Raw genomic sequence first — 24,466 nt, 5'->3', positions numbered from 1 at the left:
CTGTGAGGGAATTAAGCTTCATCAAATCCTACTTTAGATCATAGTGCCTCAGCCTTAGGTACACAGAAGCAAAAGGAAGTCATTCAGTCCCACAACCACAATCCGTCATTCAATTAAATCAGGGCTGATCTGCATCTCAATCATGTTCATCCTGCTGAGCTCCATGACATTATCATATGCCGACCTAACAAAGCTTGCCGTATTTTCTTCGACGTCACTAAATTATTACCCACAGCAAGGTGGCCCAAAGCACGCAGAGGGCTAGATTATCAAACTGTGTCTGGCAGTAGTTTCTTTTATTTGTAACAGTCTAATGATTTTAGTCAGAAGAAAAGATAAGTGTGTGTTTACATCAGTTATTTCCACAAATCTGCCTCCTTTTATCAGTCCTAGTTATTTTTCAATCCTCTCATGTGTCGGAGAATTGGCAAACATACAAACACTTTCCTTTGATGTCTTTTCTAACATGTTAGGAACAAAGGGATCTAATTGCAAATGAACTAATTAAAGGAAACTGGTGACGGAGTGTGAAAACAACTTGTGTGACCCTCAGCACTGCTTGCTGTTGCAGTGAGATGTTTCTGCCACTAGACAGAGGTTAACCAGCCACAGTGGCAAAGAAATTAACCATGGCGTTATGCTCAAAGCAATGGTTGTTTCCTTCAGCTGATGCTCCCTCGTCATGGGCACCTTGGGCAGCCATTCAGAACTCCCAGATTCCTTTCAGCCAAAGGCTAAAGAATGAGAAGTTAGAATACACCTCCTATCAACCCTATACTCTCTGTGATTTCTACACTCTTTCAATTCTTGCTACGTTCTTCGATCTGAATTTTATTGTTCCAACATTATAAGTCATGCCTTCAGCTTCTATCCTTTTGTATTTCCCTCTCCAAATCCTTCTCCTTCTCCTCCTGTAGGGTGTTTCCTCAAGCCCACCACTTTGGCAATTTTATGCTCACCTGCTTTGGTCAGGCTTTTGCCTGCCATTTCTTCTACTTAAAAATGTTCAATGTATTAAGGATGCACTTTAAATGCAAGATATTGTAATCCAAGCCTTTTACTATTAAAAGGGAAACAAGATATATTAACATTTACAGGATCCCAGGACATCCCAAGAAGTTATGATCAATGAAGTACTTTTTGGAATCATTATTATATTGAAAACACAACAGAAACTTGGTGCTCAGCAATCTACCAGAAACAGCAATAATGAATTGGTACTTGCAGTTTTGCTCATGCTGATTGAGGGTTAACAACAGAGGTAAAATAGCTGAATCTGGTTCTCTTCAAAATAGTTCTACCCAAGAATGTAGACATGGGATATAGACCAGGAAGGATACTGCTGCAGATTGCAATGTGCTAACAGCAGTTGCAGAATTGTGTCAATGGATCGATAGCAAGATGCCTCTGTCTTGCAAAGACCCAGTTGCTTTTCCACATACAAAACTGATTGTAAGCTCTGCCAACAAAATCTCATCGCATGTACAGTATTTGATGGAGCTTTTCACATGCCTGATTGATATGGGGCTAACTCAAATTCTCCTAAAATGGGCATTGTCTTATTATAAGAAAAAAATGTGTAGCGCAGCAATGGAGCTAGTAGAGTTACTACCTCACAGATTCATAGAACGCAGAACATTACAGCACTATGCAGCTCTTGTGCCAGACTTTTAACCTGCTCTAACATCAGTCTAACCTGTTCCTACTATATAGCCCTCCATTTCTCTATCATCCATGTGCCTATCTAAGAGTTTCTTATATGCCCCTAATGTATCTGCCGTTAATACCAATCCTGGCAGAGTGTTCTGCGTACCACCACTCTCTACATAAAGAGCCTACCTCTGACAGTCCTCCAATTGTCTTAAAGTTATGCCCCCTTGTATTAGGCATTTCCGCCCTGGGGATAAAGACTCTGACCTATGCCTTTTATCATCTTGTACACCTCTATTAAGTCACTTCTCATCCTCCAAACCTGCAAACAGAAGAGCTGTAGCTTGCTTAACCTATCTTCATAGGACATGCCCTCTAGTCTATTCAGTGACTAAGATTCAATCATAACCTCCAGTTTTGTTTGTGGAGCTTGTATGTTCTCCCCTTTATTGGTTTCCTCCAGCATTTCTGTATTCCACCTAGTTCCAAAAATGTGTTGGCCCCTTGGTTAATTGGCCACTGCAAAGTTCCCCTAGTCTGTAAGAGACTGCTACAGTTTGAAGGATGTTGATGAGAATGTGTGGAGAATAAAATGGGATTCGTACAGCATTAATAAAAATGGCTGTTCAATGGCCATGGCAGGCTCGGGACCAAAGGGCCCATTTCCATGCTGTGTCAAAGAATATCTTAATCCAGCCATTGAACTTTAAAAGAACCACCAGATAAAAGATGTGCGTTCAAGGGAGGAGACAGGGGAAGGGAGACAGCAAATTTAGAGAGAACTTTCAGGCCTAAAGCTGAGGTGAAAAAAAGACAAGGCTGTCAATGGTGAAGGTATGCAGAAAGCAAAATTGAAGAAAGATAGAAATCTCAGAGTTTATTTGGGACTGGAAGTGGTTACAAAAGTAGATGAGGCCAATATGGCTTTGAAAAATAAGGAGATGAAACAATAAACTGAAACCTAATATTCAACTGGATTTCCAATAGACTTGGCACATTTATTTCTCTAACATTGCATCAAATAAAAACTCGTTAACCTCACTCTTCCACTTTCTCAAATTGCAAATGCTTGAACTCCAAAATTTTGCTTAGAGTTTCAATTTATGAATAACATTTATTACAAAATCCTGTTTAAATCTAATCCATCTTGGCAGGAGTAGCAATGGGGGTCAATTGACATTCCTTCCAGGAAGAAAAAAAAAAGTGAGAATAGAGTTTCCAGAAAGCAAATCACAAGATTAGACAGAAATTAACACTAGAAACCACAATAATCAGTGAATCATATGGGTAACTATGGAGGAGCATTCACATTGGTTTGAAAAGCATGCCAAACCTGTCTGGTAAGTCTGAGTGGTTCAGGCCTGCAGAGTTATATATTGAGTTAAAGTACTGCACTGAATTTAATCATAGACTATAATGAGAAAAAAACCACAAGAAGCATCTAGACTGCCCACTCATAACTGTTGTGCGGTGAGCTCAGAGTATAAGCAGCAATTTGGTGGCTTCATCACAAAAGTATTTCTCCCTGTCCTCTACTCATTACCCATCTTCAAACTTTTCATAAGTCAGCCTCAGAAGACCACACTAATCTGCCAAAGCCATATCGCGAATAGTGACACGAGTAGATACAAAGATTTTACAGAGGGATATAGACAGTAAGATGCTGGTGGATGGGGTAAACGTACAGAAAGGGTTAGGGTTAATTATTCATTTTCTTTACAAAAACAGGAAAACAGAAGAGCTTCTCCATTCAGAAAGCTGGCCTGCTTTTGCAGATTTGTGTGTCTTTGTCTAGTTAACACAGAAAGTTAAAGTGAAGGTACAACAAGCAGTTAGAGAGGCAAGTGGTACACGGTATTTTATTGAAGTGGGGTTGGAGAGAAGGACCAGCATAGTCTATTGAAACCTTGAGATCTCACCTAGGGTATTGTGTATCTTTGGTCTCCTAGCCTAACGAAGGATAGAGCAGTGCAATGGAGGTTTGCTGGATAATGAAGCAATTCTAAGTGCCAATATACTCTGGAATTTAGAATAATTTGAGGTGATCCCATTGAAATATATTAGAGAGTTTAACAAGTAGATTCTGGTAGGCTATTTCCGCCAGCAAAAAAAAAGATCCAGAACTACCGGCTATAGTCTCAGGAGGAGAGGTCAGATATTCAAAGTCAAGATAAAAGATTTCATTCAGTAAGTTTATGATTCTTTCGAATTCTCTACTCCAGGAGATGTGGATGGTTACTAACAATGTTCAGTGCTGAAATCAAGCGATCTTTGAAGCAGTTCAAAGTTGTTAACATAAACTAGAAGGACCACACCTTGCATCTATGGATTTTGCAATCTCCTGAAACAAACATTAAAGTTTACAACTTTTGGTAAATATTGTTTCCCATTATTATACTTATGTCCCTTGCTCTCCTCATTTCCTTAAAGTGTCTCACTGATGTTTAGTGCTCATGTTCCTTATCATCTTATCCATCTCAACCAATCTCCATGTAGTCTTTAGTTTTATGACTCACACCGTATCCCCAATTCTACTTTGAAAACTGACATCCCTTCATTGTTCCATGGTAGGGGGCATCACGATGGTGTAGTGGTTAGCATGATGTTATTACAGTTTATTTCCGGCGCTGCTGTAAGGATTTTGCATGTTCTCAGCATGAACTGTGTGGGTTTCATCAGGGTGCTTCACTTTCCTCTCACGGTCCAAAGGCATACTGGTTAGTAGGTTAATTGGTCATTGTAAACTGTTCTGTGATTAAGCTAGGGGTAAGTAGGTCAGAGGCTGGGAGTTGCAGCTCGATGGGCTGGAAGGGCCTGTTCTCATCTGTCTCTCTAAATAAATAAATCCCCTCAGCTTTGAGAAAGAGTTATTGACCCAAAGTATTAACTGTTTCTCTTTGCATAGATGCTGATTGACTGGCTGAATTCTTTCAGCACTTCTGGTTTTGTTTTAGATTCTAGTATCAGCAGATTTATTTGATTTTCTTTGTGGGGATAAGCCAAGAAAATGGAGTTGAGAACACAGATCTGTCATAATCAAACTGAATAATGGAGTAGGCTGAGAGACGATATGGTCTAATCCTGCTCCAATTTTTCGGGTATAACCGAGGAACAAGCTGTATAGATACTGCTGGAAGAAATTAATATTGATTCATTCACTTGAAAACTTACTGAAATAAAAACATACTTTGAGTTCAATATTTTAATAGTTAAAAATATGATGTGATAAGTTTTCAAATTTAAACCACTTGACCATAAGAGTATAATACATAGGAGTGGAATTCAGCCTTTCTACCCATCGTGCCTGTTCTAACATTCAATTATGGTTGATTTAGTTTCCTTCTCAACCACATTCTCCCCTAACCTTTAATGCCCTTACTAATCAAGAACTTATCAACCTCCACTTTAAATATATGCAATGACATGGCCTCCCCAGCTGTCTCTGGCAATGAATTCACCACACTCTGACTGAAGAAATCCCTTCTCATCTCTGCTGTAAAGGGACGTCCCTCTATTCTGAGGCTTTGCTCTCTGGTCCTAGACACTCCTTTTATTTGAAAAAAAATCCTCTCCATATCCATTTGATCTAGGCCTTTCAATATTCACTAAGTTTCAATGAGATTCCCCTTATTCTTCTAAGCCCATGAAATCATGAGTCGTCAAATACTCATCGTATATTAGATTATTAGATTATGAGGACACACAGTCCTCTTTTATTGTCATTTAGTAATGCATGCATTAAGAAATGATACAATATTCCTCTGGTGTGATATCACAGAAACACAGGACTGACCAAGACTTAAAAACTGACAAAAACTACATAAACATATAGTTAAAACAGTGCAAGCAATACCGTAGCTTGATGAAGAACAGGCCATGAGCACGGTAAAAAAGTTCAAAGTCTCTCAAAAGTCCCACATCTCACGCAGACAGAAGGAAGAAAACTCTCCTTGCCATACCCGACCACAGTCCGACTCTGAGTCATCCGAAAACTTCGAGCTCTGACCAGCCCTCCGACACCGAGCACCAAGCACCATCTCTGCCGAACGTTTCGACCCCAGTCCCGGTCGCCAGCAGCAGGCAAAGCCGAGGATTTTGGGGCCTTCCCTCTGGAGATTCTCGATCGCACAGTGGCGGCGGCAGCGAACCGGGCATTTCAGAAATTACTCCAGATGTTCCTCTGTGCTCTCACGGCTGTCTTCATCAAATCAGAATTGTGCACAGCCCCTATTTAACAAATACAATATAATTTCACCGGAGAGGCTATGCGCGCTGCGTCGCGCTGCCATCTTCTCCTCCCTCCTCTATTAACCCTTCCTTTTCCAGGATTGTTCTCGTAAACCTTCTCTGGATCCTCTCTAATGTCAGCACATCCTTTCTTAGATATGGGTTTTTAAAGGAGGAGGAGAAGATGCCAGCGCGAGGCAGCGCGTGCGGCCACTTCGCTTGTGATATCTGTTATCTGTCAAGTAGGGGACCGTGCACAATTCTGATTCGATGGAGACAGATATGAGAGTACGGAGGAACATCTGGAGAAACTTCTGAAATGCCCGCTTTGCTGCCGCTGTTACTGTGTGGTCCGGAATCTCCGGAGGAGAAGGCCCCAAATCCTCGGCTTTGCTTGATTCGGCGGCCGGGACGAGGTCGAAGGCGCTTGGTTGAGGATGGCGCTCAGGAGGCCATATCGAAGGGGCTGGTTGGAGGCTTGAAGTTTTCGGACGGACGATCTCAGTGTCGGCTATGGTCGGGTGCTTCCAATGCATCGGCAGTTGTTGGTGCCTGGAGGCTTATGGCAGGGAGTTTCTCCCTTTACCGCCTGCTATTGGGGACTCGGGAGTCGATCAACTCGGGACTTTGAGACTTTTTTTTACCGTGCCCATGGTTTGTTCTTCATCAAGTTATGGTATTGCTTTGCACTGCTGTAAAGTTATAATGTTATATGTTATAATTATGTGGTTCTATCAGTGTTAGTCTTTGGTTTGTCCTGTTTTTCTGTGATATCACTCTGGAGGAACATTGTATCATTTCTTAATGCATGGATGCATTTCTAAATGACAATAAACAAGGACTGAGTATTCTCATAATCTAATCTAAATTGCTCACAATTTTCCAAATGTGGTCTGACCAATGCTTTACAAAGCCTCAGTATTACATTCTTGCTTCTATATTCTAGTCCTCTCGAAATGAATGCTAACATTGCAGTTGCCTTCCTTACTACCAACTCAGCCTGTAAATTTAACTTTAGAAAATCCTGTACTAAGATCCCAAATCCCTGTGCACATCTGATTTCTGAATTCACTCTCACTTTATTTAGCCTGTGCCTGTATGTGCATGACCATACATTTCCCTACACGGTACTCCATTTGCCACACTTGAGATATCCTCAAGTCAATGTTTGTTGCAGATTAACAGAGAGACATTGATCAATATGAACAACAACTCTATTATCCTTGCATTTTGCACCTAGCAGCATAATAAAGGGTGAATTAACTGGACCTTGGATTTTTATCATCTAGGGATTCCTGAAGAGAATGTTGAAAATAAAGAGATTACCTACAACTGTCAGAGAGCAAGTCACAGAATGGTAACTATATTCCATTGTTTGCTGAAAACACAAAGCACAGAGCCAACATTCCAACCGTATTCCACAGCTTCCTACCATATCCCCTACCCAGCCTTACAGAGACCAGCCCACAAGGAACAGGAATTCGTAGACTCATAGAGAAACATTAAACACAGGATATTATGGAGAAATATTAGAGAGATATGTAAAATGAGGAGGAGTATAATATTTATTCAGAGAAAAAGAAAGGGTGAGTGAAAGAATATGAAATATAGTGATTGCTCACACTTCACTAATACTCATATTTTCTTATGACGTGGAAGGAATTCAGTCACCCCATTGAATCCTAGCTGGATTTCTCTGCACTCCAATCAGTCCAATCCCCCACTTGTTTCTCTTTGAACTATTGTCTCTCATGTGCTCCTCAACTCTTTCCTACTACTCATCTGTTAAAGGAAAATTTTACAGCAACCGATTAACCTGCCAGCACATTTTTGAGCTGTGGGAGAGAACCAAACCGAGGTTTAAAGGGAGGCTGTGCAAGCTCTGCACAACAGAACACTGGGGTACGTTACTGGAGCTGGGATGCAGCAACCTATGCTGCCCATGCTTGCTAATCCACACTGTTTTACTTTCCAGCAATCATTTGGTATTAAAGCTCTCATCTTTGTTTTTAAGTCACAGTGTGGGCTTTGTTAATAACATTTCCGCCATTAAAGCATTCAGACACTTTACACATTATTCCATGTTCTCCTGATGCTATTTGACTGAATAGGTGAGTGGAGTATGAGCGTGTATGTACCAGTTTGTATCTGTATGTAACCCATGTATCTTTTAGTAAGAGGATGTGTTCATATGTTTGCATACATACTTCTGCTTTCATATTTCCAAGATTATATGTGCACATTTCTTCACATACATATATGTATGTGTAAATCTGCTGAAATCATCTAGCATATAGTATCAGGGCACAAGATGGAGGCAGGGCAGTCTACACCGAATGGCACAACCAAGTTGCAGGAATTGTGTACAGGAACATCTATGCGGGGTATGGATTGGGCACTCCCAAATCCAAATGGGAAACACCCGAGAAGATAGTGGAGAATGGCAGAGCTGAGATCCTGTGGGTCTTCCACATACAGACTGATAAGCAGGTACTGGCCAACCAACCAGACATAATAATACTGGAGAAGGGACAGAAGAAAGCAATAGTAATTGATGTGACAATCACGAATGACAGGAACGTCAGGAAGAAAGAATATGAGAAGCTGGAGAAATACTAGGGCTTGAAAGAGCAGATAGAAAGGATGTGGAAGGTTAAAGCCAGAGTAATCCCAGTGGTGATAGGAGCACTTGGAGCTGTGACATCTGGACTGGGAGAGTGGCTCCAACAAATCCTGAGGACAACATGTGAGATCGTGATCCAGAAGAGCACACTACTTGGAACAGCAAGGATACTGTGCCGAACCCTTAAACTCCCAGGTCTGGTCGAGGATCCAAGATTGAGGGAAAAATACACATACACACCACCCATAAGAGGTGAGGGAGGAAAAATATATATATATTTAGTTAGTTAGTTTGTTAGACGCAGAGTAGGCTCTTTGAGACAGGCTGCTCATTGATTCTTTGATTTAACCCTACCCTAATCATGGGACAATTTTCAAAGACCAATTAACTGGATAGGGGATACATCTTTGGATTGTGAGAGGAAACCAGAACACCCAGAAGAAACCTGCATGGTCACATAAAAACTCCTTACAGGCAGTGGCGGGAATTGAACTGGGGTCACCGGTAATGTAAAGCGTTCTGTTAACCACCATGCTACATATGCAAGGTATCTCTCCAAATGGATTATATGTATGCATATACAGTACATGCGTAATTGTTTATACATAAGGAGCCATGATTGTATAAACTTGTGTTTGAATATGTGCATTTGTGTGTGCATGTGTGTCTATGTACCTATCCTTACTTCGCTATTCAGCCTTTGCTTTGTTCCACTCTTAATGCCTTCTACTTCAATATTTTTTTCTATTTTTGACAAATCGCCAAGCCTGCAACATTGAACTGTCTGCTTCTCGTTACTATTAATATTTGATCCGCTGAGGGTTTCTGGCATTTTGCTTGCTTTATTTATGAAAACAACAGTTTATAAAATTCCTGAGAAATACTTCAGCAATTTATTTTATGCTCAATGGCCTTATGTTCTACCTTACTGACACCATACCTGCTCCTTTGAAGTTCCTCCTTGGTAATCAATGGGTTAAATGAAAGAGGATCAAGATGGGATTTTTTTTCTAAATCCCATCCCACTCCAGGATGAAGTGAGATCCCGTAAATCAGATACCACAGGAGGTGTCTGTGGGAGAAAGCCTGCATTATAGTTAAATGTTGTATCCAATTATTGTCTCCCCTGGTACCTGTGTCCCCATTACCACTCCCCTGTGTCTGCCTAAATCACTTCACTAATGAGGTCAGTACCTGAGAGCGCTTACTGGTAGAGATACTGTTAACAGATCGACTGTTTGCACATCTCAGCTAATTGGCTAAATAAAATTCTACAATTATGCACCAGGCCATAAAACACCAACTCAACAATGCAGCTAATAGAAAGAATGCAATGACTGACACCTTGTAGAGTACTTCTGAGAATACTTAGATACGATCAGATTGCTTTGCTCTGTTCCAAGGGGACAGTTTTCTCTATTTGTGATCTTAAAAAAATAAAGGCATGATAATAAATTGTTAAAGTAAATGATAATGCCTAAAAACTACATCATATTTACAACATGTGATTAGGCCATTTGGCCCAGAAGGCCCATTCTATTTTGTTCCACTTGACTTCATTTTCACTCTCTTTTCATCATAGCCTGTTTCTTTCTCCTTCATATGTTTGAGTGGCTTGTCTTCAGCTACCTTTAAAACAATCGCTTCTGTGGTAAATTCCACACTTAACCTAACCATTGGGAAATAATACAGACAAAATGTTCTGGGAGTACTCCGCAGATGTCTAGACCACACCTGTGGGAAGAGAGACAGAGGTTTCAGGTCGATGACCTTTGGAGTATGTGACCTGGGGGGCAATATCATTCGCAGGGGCCTGATTCTCTTGTCCTTTTTGAATATACCCATCTGGGAGGTGCTGCTATGGATAGGCCTGCATTCCTTTCTGTGGACACTGCAGTCACGGGATATCGGTCCACATCGCTACTCTTCAACGTATATGAAAGAGATCTAAGTGTTCATTTCATTCACTCCTGACGTGCGGTAACTGCAGCGGCATAATCCTATCTAAAATAAGGGAGGTGGGAGGGGAGACAATAGACAACAGGTGCAGGAGCAGGGCATTCGGCCCTTCGAGCCAGCACCGCCATTCACTGTGATCATGGCTGATCATCCACCATCAGTTCCCTGTTCCTGCCTTATCCCCATTTCCCTTCACTCCGCTATCTTTAAGAGCTCTATCCATCTCTTTCTTGAAAGAATCCAGAGAATTGGCCTCCACTGCCTTCTGGGGCAGAGCATTCCACACATCCACAACCCTCTGGGTGAAAAAGTTTTTCCTCAGCTCCGTTCTAAATGGCCTACCCCTTATTCTTAAAGTGTGGCCTCTGGTTCTGGACTCCCCCAGCATCGGGAACCTGCTTCCTGCCTGCAGCGTGTCCAATCCCTTAATAATCTGATATGTCTCAATCAGATCCCCTCTCATCCTTCTAAATTCCAGAGTATACAAGCCCAGTCGCTCCAATCTTTCAACATATGACAGTCCCACCATCCCGAGAATTAACCTTGTGAACCTACGCTGCACTCCCTCAATACCAAGAATGTCCTTCCTTAAATTTGGAGACCAAAACTGCACACAATACTCCAGGTGTGGTCTCACCAGGGCCCTGTACAGCTGCAGTAGGACCTCTTTGCTCTTATACTCAACTCCCCTTGTTATGAAGGCCAGCATGCCATTAAGCTTTCTTCATTGTCTGCTGTACTTGCATGCTTGCTTTCAGTGACTGATGTACAAGAACACCTAGATCTCGTTGTGCTTCCCCTTTTCCTAACTTGACTCCATTTAGATAATAATCTGCCTTCCTGTTCTTACCACCAAAGTGGATAATCTCACATTTATCCACATTAAACTGCATCTGACATGCATCTGCCCACTCACCCAGCCTGTCCAAGTCACCCTGCATTCTCATAACACCCTCCTCACATTTCACACTGCCACCCAGCTTTATGTCATCGGCAAATTTGCTAATGTTACTTTTAATTCCCTCATCTAAATCTTCAATATATATTGTAAACAGCTACGGTCCCAGCACTGAACCCTGCGGTACCCCACTGGTCACCGCCTGCCATTCCGAAAGGGACCCATTAATCGCTACTCTGTTTTCTGTCAGCCAGCCAATTTTCAATCCATGTCAGCCTATACATTCTATTCCACAAACCTTCTCATTCAATGGATCGTCCTTCACAACTTCCACCACCTTCAATAAGATTCCACCATGAGGCACATTTCCTCCCCTTTCAGCATTTCAAAGGGAGCATTCCCATCACAACTCCTGGTCTGCTTTCCAATCTTTAATAATTACTCTATTACTCACAGTACTTTCTGAAAACTCCTCACCAATGTTTTTTTCAGATACTAAATCTGCTTTTTTACTTTGATTCCCACCATCAGACACCCAATCAGTCCTTCAAGTAATCCACATGCATTGCTTCTGATCTAGCAAATAGCATTTAGTATGTGTGGTACAATTTTCTTTACCTTGGAGAAATCAAACATATATCGGGTGACCGGTTTGTAGAACTCCCTCAGTCAGTCCACAAACGTGGCTGGAAGAAATATCAGATGGGGTGCCAAACCAAGTGACCCAGGTGCGAATGAACACCCAAGCCGCGTCTGCAGCCATCGTCAACACCAGAGGAGAACCTCTGACTTACAGTCCACCATGGTTAGGAGATGCATGGAAATGTGGGAGGGAGAATAAAACCAACCAGGTCTACATTGACCTGGTCAAACCATCACCCAGGGACTTCAATAGGTGCTGAATGTGACAGTTAGCCTTCGCTGGCTGACACATAACACAGGGTGCACTACAATCTCGTATGTCCTTCCTAAGGTCTTGCCACACAAACTTTAAAGCAACCACCTTCTATGAAGCCTTCCTGCTCAGATGCGAGAGGCTGTGAATGGAGTTAAAAACTATATGCCTCCAGTTTGTCAGCACTGTGGGGCAAAGGCAATCTGACAGGAGAGAAACTGAACTTGACGTCAGCCAACCACAGGCCTGTGACTACTGTCCTGTAAGCTTGAACCTCTGGCCCTGGGTCAGTAGCTTGGACGGCTGGTGGCGCAGTGGTATCAGTGCCGGACTTTGGAGCGAAGGCTCCTGAGTTCGAATCCAAGTCGGGCCACCCCCCCCCCCCCCCACCCGAGCATGCTTTCCATCCGTGCCGGGTTGAGCATCGGGCTAGCCACTCGGGCTCATAAAAAAAACAAGGGTCGAGTCAGGAACGTTCATGTCGTGACCTGGTTAATCCGCAAGGAGACCAAACCTGACACTATGCGCCAGAGAAGAATGGCTGACTGTCTGGTGTGACATGCTAGCAAGGAATACCTTGGTCAGCTGCCATGCTAGCATAGTAAACCCTGCTATGTATGATATGGATGGTGGGCTTGAGCAGCAATCGGCCACAGCATTACTTTTCCCTACGATGTGCTCTACATCTGTTGCGAATTCTGAAATGTAGGCCAGATGGTGTTGCTACTGTGCACACCAACAGTCTGATGCTTTGGCCATCGTGTGCGTGAAGGGTTTGTGGTCAACGAACACTATGAAATGCTGACATTCGAATAGAAAATGAAAATGGATAGAGACCGAGAAGCTCGTGGCCAAAAGTGCTGTACTTCCTCTCGAGGGGTATGGAGCTGTTGGCTGAAGAAGGCAAGTGGCTGCCACAAACCTCCAACCAACTGTTTATGCACATCATCCACAGCATAGTCTGAGGGGTCAGTGGTGATGGCTATGGGTACATTGGGGAGTGGGTGTGTCAGTATCGTCACGTTCAAAAGAGCTTGTCTGGTGTCGGCAAATGTTCTAGTCATGCCCGCTAATGGCTCAAGCATGCAACTAGTAGCACTACCTTTAAAGGCACTGGATAAATGGAGCACAAGTTCAGCAACTCACAGAATAAAATGGTGGGAGAGTTTCACCATACCTAAAAACTCTTGCAGTGCTTTGGTAGTGCAGGCCAGTGGAAAGTTCACAATATGAGGGGTGATTGATAAGTTCGTAGCCTAAGGTAGAAGGAGACGAGTTATACAGCTCTCGTTACAAACACGTGCAGTTCAACTCTTTGAGTGATTATGCAGAAAGTTTGAAGTTAATAACTCATCTCCTTCTACCTTAGGCCATGAACTTATCAATCACCCCTGCTGTGGCCCACTTCTGGAGGTCCAAGAAACTGACTTCAACAAAGAGGGGATCCGTATGCTTGATGGCTGGACTAAGTGTGTAAGTGTAGGAGGGGAGTATGTTGAAAAATAAATGTGCTAGGTTTTCTAAAATTGACTCCTTCTACCTTAGGCCACCAACTTATCAATCACCTCTCGTAGCAGCGGCTTTTGACGGCAGGGGTTTCACACCTTCTATGGAGATACGGTGGCTGAGAAAGTCAAATATAGACAACCCAAACTGGCATTTAGTGGGGTTAATACTCAGCCCATGTTAGCTTAAGCACTTGAAAAGTGTGTGGAAATGTGATAAGTGTTCGGTTTTCAATGCGCTGGTGTCAAGTATATTGTCCAAATAAACAAAAAGAAAATGAAGTTTTTTAACACAGAGTCCACTAGTCACTGGAAAGCCTGTGCTGCATTTTTCAGCTCAAACAGAATATGCAGAAACACAAATGGGCCAAATGGGGCTATAACAGCAGTTTTGGGAACGTCCTCAGTGCACACAGGCATCTCATGGTAGCCCCTGACTAAGTCTATTTAAAAAAAAATTATCTCTTTAGCCAAAAAGTCTTGAATATTTTGGACTGGGGAATGATCAGGGTTGGTGACCTCATTAAAGCGACAGTAATTGCCACATGGAGGCCAACAGCTTTTCAACATGTACAATGTCAAGCATTCCCATGTCAGCAAACTCAGGCTCTGCAATGGCCAACTTCTCTAAGTCCAGTCTACATGCACAGGCATGGACCAGTGAGCCAGTTGTGGAAATGTGGTGCTCAACACCATGCCATATGACTGCGATGGAAAATGTGGGTTTGGTGATGTTTGGGACTTTGCCCAGCCGGCGAGTAAATTCACATGCGGTGGTGCATGCGCTAGACAGGGTCGTCGTGGGAACGTACGGGGGGAGCAGGGTAATGACCCAAAGTCCTCTGCGTCCACAAGCTGGCAGTCCTTAAGATCTAGTAATAGTCCTATGTCATACAGGAAATCTGCGCCAAGCTTTCGCCAAAACAAATCCCCATGTGTGGCATCGTCCACTGAAACACAGAGTCATGCATCGTGTCCCATAAGTCTAGATCCTGCTGCCGTTGGCGGCCTCCAGCGAGGGTCTGTCTCTCTCTGCCTTATAATCAATGAGTGTCCATGTCACTCAGGAACTGTCGCCCTGAAAGGGTGTCCCTAATGAACAATAGACGTCCCTGGCAGCTGGAACCCACGGTGTTCACAGATTTCTGCTGTCCCGATGCACGGGCACTCTCGAACCTGCATGGCGATTGGCACTTGCTGAAGCATGCATGGTAAAGACATAGACCTGGCATTATCCGGTTTAGAGCCACGGCCGCGTGTCTGCCAGAGGCTCTGCTGACAAGGTTTATTGAAACAGGGAAAGGAAGAGGAATGATTTACCTCTGCCTAGCTGAGTGTAGACCATTGGCCATTCTAGCAAGCTGTCTGTAATCCTTCACGGGTGTATTAGTGAGGGCCGTGCAAACCTGATCAGGCATTTGTTGCATAAAAGGTTCTCTATCAACGTAGTAAAATTGAATCTTGTCCACGGTGATTTCTCACAGACAGAACTGGGCTTCCACCTGTGAAAACCACATGGTAGTGTGCTGTTCCCAAAACTTTGGCAGCTTCAAAGCATCTGTGCTGGTCGCTGTGTTGTTGAGTAACCCTGGAATCGTCCAAGAGCGTCAGGGTCACCAGTGTAGGATTTTGTGAAAAAAGCATACGAGGGTCATTTTATGTGCTTAACAAAAGCCACAGCCTTTACCAGCAAACCCAAAAGCCATTGCCTTACACTGACACCATTATGTCAGGCATCGTCCCTCAATGTGAACACAGCAACTCAATGACGATGTTTGTGAATTATGTAGAACAGTTTCTATAATGAACAATATGTATCATTTGTTACCTGTTACATTACCCTGCATCTAAGTGTGCAGGACCTGACTCCTGGCACTGATCACTTCGGCCATTTGGTCTCTCAGTGTGATTGAGGGTCTTCTGGCCTTGTTGGGGGGAATCCAGGATACTCTCTTATTTTTCACTACTTCCAACAAACATCCAAGAGTACTGGAGCCACTGTTTCTCATTTCCACTGTTTTCCACATCAGATTCATTTTTCTGCTATACTGCTGCAAGTACAATGCCCTTTCTTTAGGAAAAGATACCAGCTACCTTTAAGCTACACAGGTAGGTTTAACTGGTGCTGGCCACCCCAACATCTCTTCACTTGTAGGTTCAGTGTAGCAGGACCTAGTAGGATGCAGGAATCATCCAAGAACACAGACAGCGTGAAGCTGGAGTGCTGCCCAAGCAGCAATCAACTGCCAGAAGTTAACTCTTCGTCGCCTTCGGTTTGACCCCCATCACTTCTAATAGACTTCTCATGGACTCATCAGGGAACAGGCTACACAGCATCCACACCAAGGCCACCAGACTCAAAAACAGCTACTTCCCCCAAGCCATCAGGCTGATCAACAGCTCCACCATTAACCACACCCACCCATTTTATCATTTCCTGTCGGAGCCACTTTATGCACATACAATCAGTCTATGGACATAAGCTAATCTTAAGTAATTATATTTATTATGTTTTTATTACATTCTTTATGCTTCTTGTATGTTTTTCTGTGGTGTAACCAATCTGTAGTAGCAATCATTTTGTTCTCCTTCACACTTGGGTGCTGACGAACGACAATAAGTAATCTTGAATCTCGAATGCTTTTATACTGAGAAATAAAAATACAGAGTAAGGCGGGGGGGAGAAGAGAGACAGAGTGAGGATGGGGGAAAGAAAGTGGAAAACTGGGGTTGTGGCTGGATGACATTCCAACAACCCTTCGGGATTATGTTCAACTGGTACTTAGTGCAATTATGACAAATTGGAAAAATATCAGCTCTTGAATGGAATTTAGTCAGAATGGGATCTTTTGATGTGTTGTGGGACTGATCCTTGTATCCACCTTTAGGCTTCTAAATGCTCTGTTCACTGCTTATTCTGGCTTCTTTTACAACACTGATTTTTTTTTCCGTCTGATGCTCGCTGTGCTTTCAACTGCCTGAGTCCTCAGCTCTGCAGTACTTTCCCCAATGAGTCTACCTCTCCTCCTTCGAACCATCTTTCATAGTTCAATTGTAAACTTCATTTCAAATTTCAAAGTAAAATTTATCATCGAAGTACATATATGACACCATATACAATACCGAGATTCATTTTCTTGTGGGCATACTCAGCAAACATGTAGAATAGCAACAATAACAGAATCAATGGAAGATACCGTATAGTTATAGAATCATAGAACACTACAGCACAGAAACAGGCCCTTCAGTCCATCTAGAACAGTCCCGAGCTATAATTCTGCCTAGTCCCATTGACCTGCACCTGGACAGTAGCCCTACATAACCATCCCATAAATGTACTTATCCCAATTACTCTTAAATTTTGACATCAAGCCCACATCCACTACTACCACTCGCAGCTCATTCCGCACCCTCACCACCCACTAAGTGAGGAAGTTCCCCTAGTGTTCCTTTTAAACATTTCATCTTTCACCCTTAACCCATGACCTCTAGCTCTAGTCCCAGTTGTCCCATGAAGTCCCTTGCGGTTTCACTGAGACATTTCACACAATGATGGGTAGGTCACAGATTTCAATGTAAAAACTAATGTGAGATTAATTGAGTACCTTATTTCTGCAAATAAATATGAATAAATTTATTCATGAATACTATGACAAAATGATTATCAGCACCCAGTTGCCCACCAGTGAGAACATCTACCATAAACGCTGCCTGGGCAGGGCGAAAAGCATTATCAAGGATGCATCTCACCCTAACCATGGACTTTTTACTCTCCTCCCATCCGGTAGGTGCTACAGGAGCTTCTGCTCCCACACCAGCAGGCACAGGAAGGGCTTCTTCCCTGAGGCTGTGACCTTGCTGAACCTCACATCACAGCGCAAAGCAGTATTGTACCCATATTGTACTGTCTCAGTACTTTTATATTTGTGTGCTGTAGCACTTACTTTTTATTCGCAGTTATTTTGTAATTAACACTATTCTTTGCATTTCTGGTTAGATGCCAACTGCATTTCATTGGCTTTATATCTGTGCTCAGCACAATAACAATAAAGTTGAATCTAATCTAAACTAATGTTTAAGTTTTACTCAAGAGATGCTGGGGTGGTGGCAAAGGCAGATACATTAGGGATACTTGGGAAACTCTTAGGTAGGCAAATGGATTATAGAAAAATGGAGGGAAAGGTTAGATTGATCTTATAGGCTAAAAGGTTGGCACAACATGGAGGGCCAAAGGGCTTGTACTATGCTGTAATGTTCTATGTTCTACATTCTAAGATTGAAAAACCATAAGACCATGAGGGGGGTGGTGTTAAAAAGGCTGACTATTTTTAATTAATTAATTTGTTTGTTTGTTTATCTATTGAGATACAGTGTGGAATAGGCTCTTCTGGCCCTTCGAGCCACACTGCCCAGCAATCCTCCAATTTAATCCTAGCCTAATCACAGGACAACTTACAACGACCAATTAACCTACCAAATGGTAAGTCTTCCCTCTAAGGTGTGCGCGTGTGTGTGCTCACATTCATCTTTTGTTATTAGTACAAGAAGAAATTTAAACTGCGCACAAAATGTTGTCACCCTCTACCTCGTGGGCATGTTAAGTCTATTTCACGATCATACATAATCACACTTCCTTTCCAGTTTCTGTTGCGGATGGTGTTGAGAATGTGGAGTTTGCAATGATTTGTCCGCAGATTTTAGAACTGGCTTATTTATACTGTTATTATTGAAGAAAATATTGATTCATTACGTCAAATTCCAAAGAGGTAGAGGGTCTGAAGCACAAAAGAGCTGCTGGTTCATTTAAAGTGGAACGGCTTAATGAAACAGTAAAAACTGCTACACCAGAAGCTCATGAAGTTAGGAATGTGCAGCTTTGAGAAATATTTACGTACAATACAGAACACAAATATGTTATCCACATGTATTGTTGCAATGTAAAAGTTAGTAGAGAATTTGCAAGTGAGAAGAAATGGAGTGATATTTGGAAACTTGACTTTTTAAAGCGTCATTGAGCAAGCATATGAACAGTGTGCAAAAGTTCCAGTGAGATCCCAACAAGGGCCTGCTACATATGTTTTGTGAGAGTGCAGAAGAACAAAAGTGAAAACGGTCAAACCCAGAGGACAATGTTCTCATTGACAATTATTTCATTTCTTTTAAACATTGAACAACAAACTCGACTTGGTAGTTCATTATCCTTAGAATAGCTTCAGGTTTACTTCCACTCAAAAACACAGTGCACGCATGTTGTTGTCACTAGGCAAAAAAATTGCACACAGCACAAGATTTTTGTGAACACTGGTCATTACAAATCAGAGGGAATGTTGCCCACACGGTCACGGGGAGAACATACAAAACTCCTTATAGGCAGTGGCGGGAATTGAACCCGAGTAACCTGTACTGTAAAGCATTGTGCTAACCACTATGCTACTGTGCTGCCCCAATAAGTTGTGGAGGGATAAGCAGGACACTTTCAGAAACTCAAAGGGAAGGTAACCGAATGACTGAAGAACTTGAAGAAGGTCAGAGTTGATGAGGGAGATTCCAAAGGAGTTGGCATTTATTTATATGGATTTTTTTAATGAATTGAACAAGATGCAGGTTCTTGGTGTTGATATTATTGCTCAAGTTCTGATGTTAGCCTCACACTCTGAGAGATGGAAGTGAAATGAAAGCCCTTGGGTGCGAGTTATATTCAATAATTTCCGAGCAGCATTCCACAATAGCGTCATTCAATTGCAAGTCAGCTACACAACGCACTCTCTTCTGAAATTGTATTGACTTCAATGCATTGAAACTGGAAGCAACACTACCATGTAATGGTTGCCAAACTAAATGTTCAACAACAGCTGTGACAAATTTCTATTTTAACATCATTCTTGCAGATTGAAGCAAGGGAGAAAAAGTAGAGGGCAGAATTAAGGTAACTTGATTGATGGTAGAAGTTCTATTGAACCCAAAAATCAAAATCGAACCTAATTATTACATCCTCCAGTATTACCATCCACGGGGTGTATTCAACTACTTGTACCACCACACTCCAGCCTGTGAAATAGTTATCTATAGATACATACTTTAGAAATTGTCCCATATCATCGCAGAGAGCTTCACAGCCAGGCCATTTGCATTCTCCATGTCCAAACAAAGGGTGAACACCAGGGGCTTCTTCATGTGACAAGCTGGGGAAAAACAGACAGAAATTATTTACCATTAATGAAACAACAGGGAAAATCCATTCACAAGCACTGCCATCACTTTGCTTTATGAGAAAAGAATTTGAGCATTATATCAGTGACTTTGCCACAGAAGCAGATTATTTGTCATTATGGGCTGCCTCGGGGAGGCATGGACCTACAAAGGTCAAACAGAATGTGACAACCAACCTGCTGTGATTTTATCTCCTGTTAAGAGTATAAACAGGTTGATAATTGGAGTGAACAGAATTTCAGCTCAACATCCTAAAGCCCTTAAATAGTTTGTGATATACATATCAGTCATGTGAGTCAGCGCATTGATATGGACTCCAGTAAAATATTTAAAGAAATGTTTTTCCAGCAATTCTGGTTTTCTTCTCCCACACATAGCTTAAAATAACGTCCAACCTCGCACACTGGTTCCTGACATCTGAACCACTCTCCGTTTCTTCCTGCCTTGCCATATGCCCTCCACGGAGGTCCCAATTAATTGATTCTTCAGCGCTCATTGGAGTTTAAACCTGAAATATCTGCTCAAGCCTTTGGATTGTTGATCCCACAATGTTCTGTCTCTTTCCATTGGGCCACACCGGAGGGCAGCCGGTGACAAGTTGCATCTTCGCATTCAGGTGATGATGGAGGAAATTAATGAGGAAGAAATAAAAAAAATTAAATTGTTTCTGTTTTAGGAATATCTGTCCTGACATTGCCATTATAAATATATTTAGGAAGTTACCAAATCCCATGGGGCTGATTATGAAAATGATGGAATGCACACGACATATTTCTGAAGGAGAAAAATGAATGCTCAGAGCAGAAGCTCTTCATCACAGACATGAGCCCGACCCTACCTGAAGTGTTAACCTGTCTTTACTGCAGCTGATAGATCTGTAGTGTATTTCCAGAATGCTGATTTCCTGCATTTGAGCTTTCTTTGCCCCTACCCGATCTGCCGCAGAATATCCTTCCTAATATGGCTGTCTGCTCCTAAGGCCTCTGCTCACAGTTAAAGTTCAAAGTTCGGGGTAAATCTATTATCAAAGTATGCATATGTCACCATATATACCTTGAGATTCACTTTCCTACTAGCATTTACTGGAAAATAAAGAGATACAATAGATTTTTTTAAAAAAAGCTATACATAAACACAAACTGATAAACTGTAACTGGTTTATTAAAGTAGTCACTGTTTATAAAATGATGTGGATTATAGACAGTATAGACAACTAGTAGCATTTCCCCATGACTGAGATATCTTGGACACAAAAGCATATACTTGGGTGAGGAGGTGAGGGAGAGTACAAAGGAGAGGTGAGGTGCAACGCAAGTCTCTTTTAACATAAACAGTGGTTGGGTCCTTGAAAGTTCTGCTGGTGCTGATGGCAGAGGCAAATAGCGTAGGAGACTCTCAAGTCGACACACGAACATGCAGAGATGGGAGGGATATGGTTAATGTGCAGGAAAAAGGGATTAGATTAATTAGGAACCATTGCTTTAATTATAACCAGAAGGAAGTCTGCAGATGCTGGAAATCCAAAGTAACACACACACACAAAATGCTAGCGGAACTCAACAGGTCAGGCAGCATCTGTGGAAATGAATAAGCAGTCGACGTTCTCAGGACTAGACAGGAAGGAGGAAGACACCAGAATAAAGAGGAGGGGGTAGGGGAAGGAGAATTTCTCGAGGGTGACAGGTGAAGCTAGGTGGGTGGGAAAGATAAAGGGCTAGCAAGGAATGAATCTGATAGGAGAGGAGAGTGGACCATAGGAGAAAGGGAAGGAGGAGGTGACCCAGGGGTAAGTAATAGGCAGGTGAGAAGAGGTAAGAGGCCAGAATGGGGAATAGAAGAAAGGGGGGGGGGGGAGAAATTTTTTAACTGGAAGAAGAAATTGATATTCATGCCATCAGGTTGGAGGCTACCCAGACAGAATACAAGGTGTTGCTCCTCCACCCTGATGACTGCCTTATCTTGGCACAAGAGGCAGCAAAGGACTGATATTTGGGAATTGGATTTAAAATGTTTGGCCATGGGTAATTTCCACTTTTGGCAGGTGGAGCAGAGCTGTTCAACGAGGCAGTTTCCCAAATTACAATGGGCCTCACCAGTTTAATTGCTTTGGCACAAGGTCATGGGCCGAAAAGGGCCTGTTTCGTGCTGTCTATGTTCTGTCTTCCAAATTTATTATCACAGGCTAGACTGAACAACCAAGCATAATGATACTTTTCTCATTAAGCAAGTAGTAGGGTGAGAAACTGAAGTCATTATTGCTTTATTAGTTTGGGCATAACGAGTCAAGTTATTTGCAGCATTTCACCATTGACAACCCACTGTTGAATAAAGGAAGTCATTGAGGTTTTCATTCAAGGAGAGCTAAGAAGATTTGAACATTACACCTTACAGGACTGCAGCACACTCAAAGAGCTCAAGGCTTCACAGGACTGCCAGTTTTCCCATTGCAGAGGGTGCCACTGACTGCATGCACATTGATTTGCAAGTAACACATGTTATGTCTGACCTGACCATGAGCTGGAGTGTGGCTGACCACAGGCAGTGAACATTTTGGCCATCACACAATACTGTGGCAGCAGTCAATCTGATTCCTCTTCCTACAGTCTGCTGAGCTTGTGCACTTGTACATATACTCAGTGGCCACTTTATTAGATATGCCTGTACACCTGCTTGTTAATGCAAATATCTGCTCAGCCAATCATGTGGCGGCAACTCAATGCATAAAAACATGCAGACATGGTCAAGAGGTTCAGTTGCTGTTGACAGCAAACATCAGACTGGGGAAGAAAGATGATCTAAGTGACTGTGACTGAAAAATGATTGTTGGTGCCAGATGGGGTGGTTTGAGTAATTTCAGAAACTGCTGATCATCTGGGTTTTTTGTGCACAACACTCTCCAGAGTTTACAGAGCATAGTGCAAAAAACAAAAAAAAGAACAATAGCTAGTGAGCAGTTCTGTGGGTGAAAATATGGTGTTAATGAGAGAGGTCGGAGAAGAATGGCCAGACTGGTTCAAGCTGATAGGAAGGCAACAGTAATTCAAAACACCATGCATTAAAACAGTGGTGTGCATAAGAGCATCTCTGGATGAACAACACGTTGAACCTTGAAGCCGCAGAAGAAGACCACTGTGGGTTCACTCCTGTGGCCATTTTGTTAGGTACATGCCTGTATCTAATAAAATGGTCACTGAGTGTCTAGATCAATAGTTGAGTGCTAAGAGGTCGTCACTCCTTTTGCTATGCTGAAAGCAGGAAACAACCAATCTGTAGAGTTACTGAGTCATTGACCTCAGTACAATTAAGTCAGTATGTCTATTAGGAATGGGGATTAGTCGGAGGCAAGAGATTGTAGATTAGTTGGATCTCTAAAGATGATTATGTCAGTATGCCTGTTTGGAGAAATTGGATCAGTGTGACCTCAAGAATAATTTCAATGCAAAGCAACTAGGACCATTGGGTCAATCTGGTCAGTGACGCCATTAGGGTTATTAAATCAGTATGGTAAATTTCACAAACACCACCTGTACCTTTTGCCTCAGACAGACTGTGATTTCAAGCCTCACTCTAGAAACATCAGTACATAATTTAAGCTGATAACACAATGATATATCGAAGGATTGAATATTAAACTGTCACCAAAACCATTATTATGGGTGAAGTGTTCAACCAAACACCCCACTTCCCCACTCAGGCAAATACAAAATACATATTCAGAAGAAGGGAAGTGTCTTGGGCTGACATTCAATGATTACCACTAAAACCGGCTAGATGGTCACTGATCGAAAGACTACGCATGTGATGTAACAGGCCCATATTACAGGGACATGAGCAATATATAGATTTATGTTTGTTTCCTCTCTTCATGTTTGCCTCCAACAAGCAGGGAAACCATGTAATCTAATCACTCCCTGAGACACAGAGATAAATTACCTTTCAAGAACAGTCAGAGCATAGCTCCCTGTCTTGGAAGATATAAACAGCAGCAGGGATACACATGTCAGGCCTGCCACTGGGTAATGTGCCACAGACCAGAAATGATCCTTGCATTGAAGAATGATCCACACCAACTGTATGCAGGCACAGTGTATATGCATGATCTGCTACACTCGTTACTGCCGAGTTTAATGAGATTACCTGTCCTGGAGAGTGTGACCAATGTCTGTCCCATAGCTGTACCTGAAAATCAAAAACCACTTTCTCTAGTCATACACTGGTCTTATGAAGGCCGAATGAAGATTCAGTTAATTAAGGGTTGAAAATCAAAGCAGTATTTGGGCTTTGGAGGGCACTGGAATAACAGCAGAGAAATTGCTGCTGTATAGAATGTGCTGCTTTGTTGGCTATTCTAACCAATTTTTACAGGAGCACCTTTGAAAGTGTCCAGCTGCATCATTGTCTAGTATGGGAATTGCATGGCATCCGTCCACAGGACCCTACAAAGGACAGAGGACTGCTTTGACGATCATTGGAGTCTCTCTTCCACCCATCTGAGATAT

At 42.4% G+C, this 24,466-nt stretch overlaps 1 protein-coding gene across 5 annotated transcripts in view; it reads right to left on the bottom strand.

Annotated features, from left to right (window-relative positions):
* The window catches only part of foxp4 (forkhead box P4), a 465,538-nt gene that overhangs the window by 57,631 nt on the left and 383,441 nt on the right, over window positions 1-24,466 (bottom strand). For all 5 annotated transcript variants that reach the window (XM_072278682.1, XM_072278678.1, XM_072278679.1 and 2 more), the window contains exon 8: window positions 19,835-19,939. In XM_072278682.1, coding sequence (XP_072134783.1) covers window positions 19,835-19,939 — 105 coding nt within the window. The remainder of the gene's footprint in view (window positions 1-19,834; window positions 19,940-24,466) is intronic.

Source organism: Mobula birostris, chromosome 14 (assembly GCF_030028105.1).
Source record: "Mobula birostris isolate sMobBir1 chromosome 14, sMobBir1.hap1, whole genome shotgun sequence".
NCBI classification, from domain to species: domain Eukaryota; kingdom Metazoa; phylum Chordata; class Chondrichthyes; order Myliobatiformes; family Myliobatidae; genus Mobula; species Mobula birostris.
The sequence above is the reverse complement of the archived record's forward strand: the minus strand, read 5'-3'. Positions and strand labels throughout refer to the sequence as shown.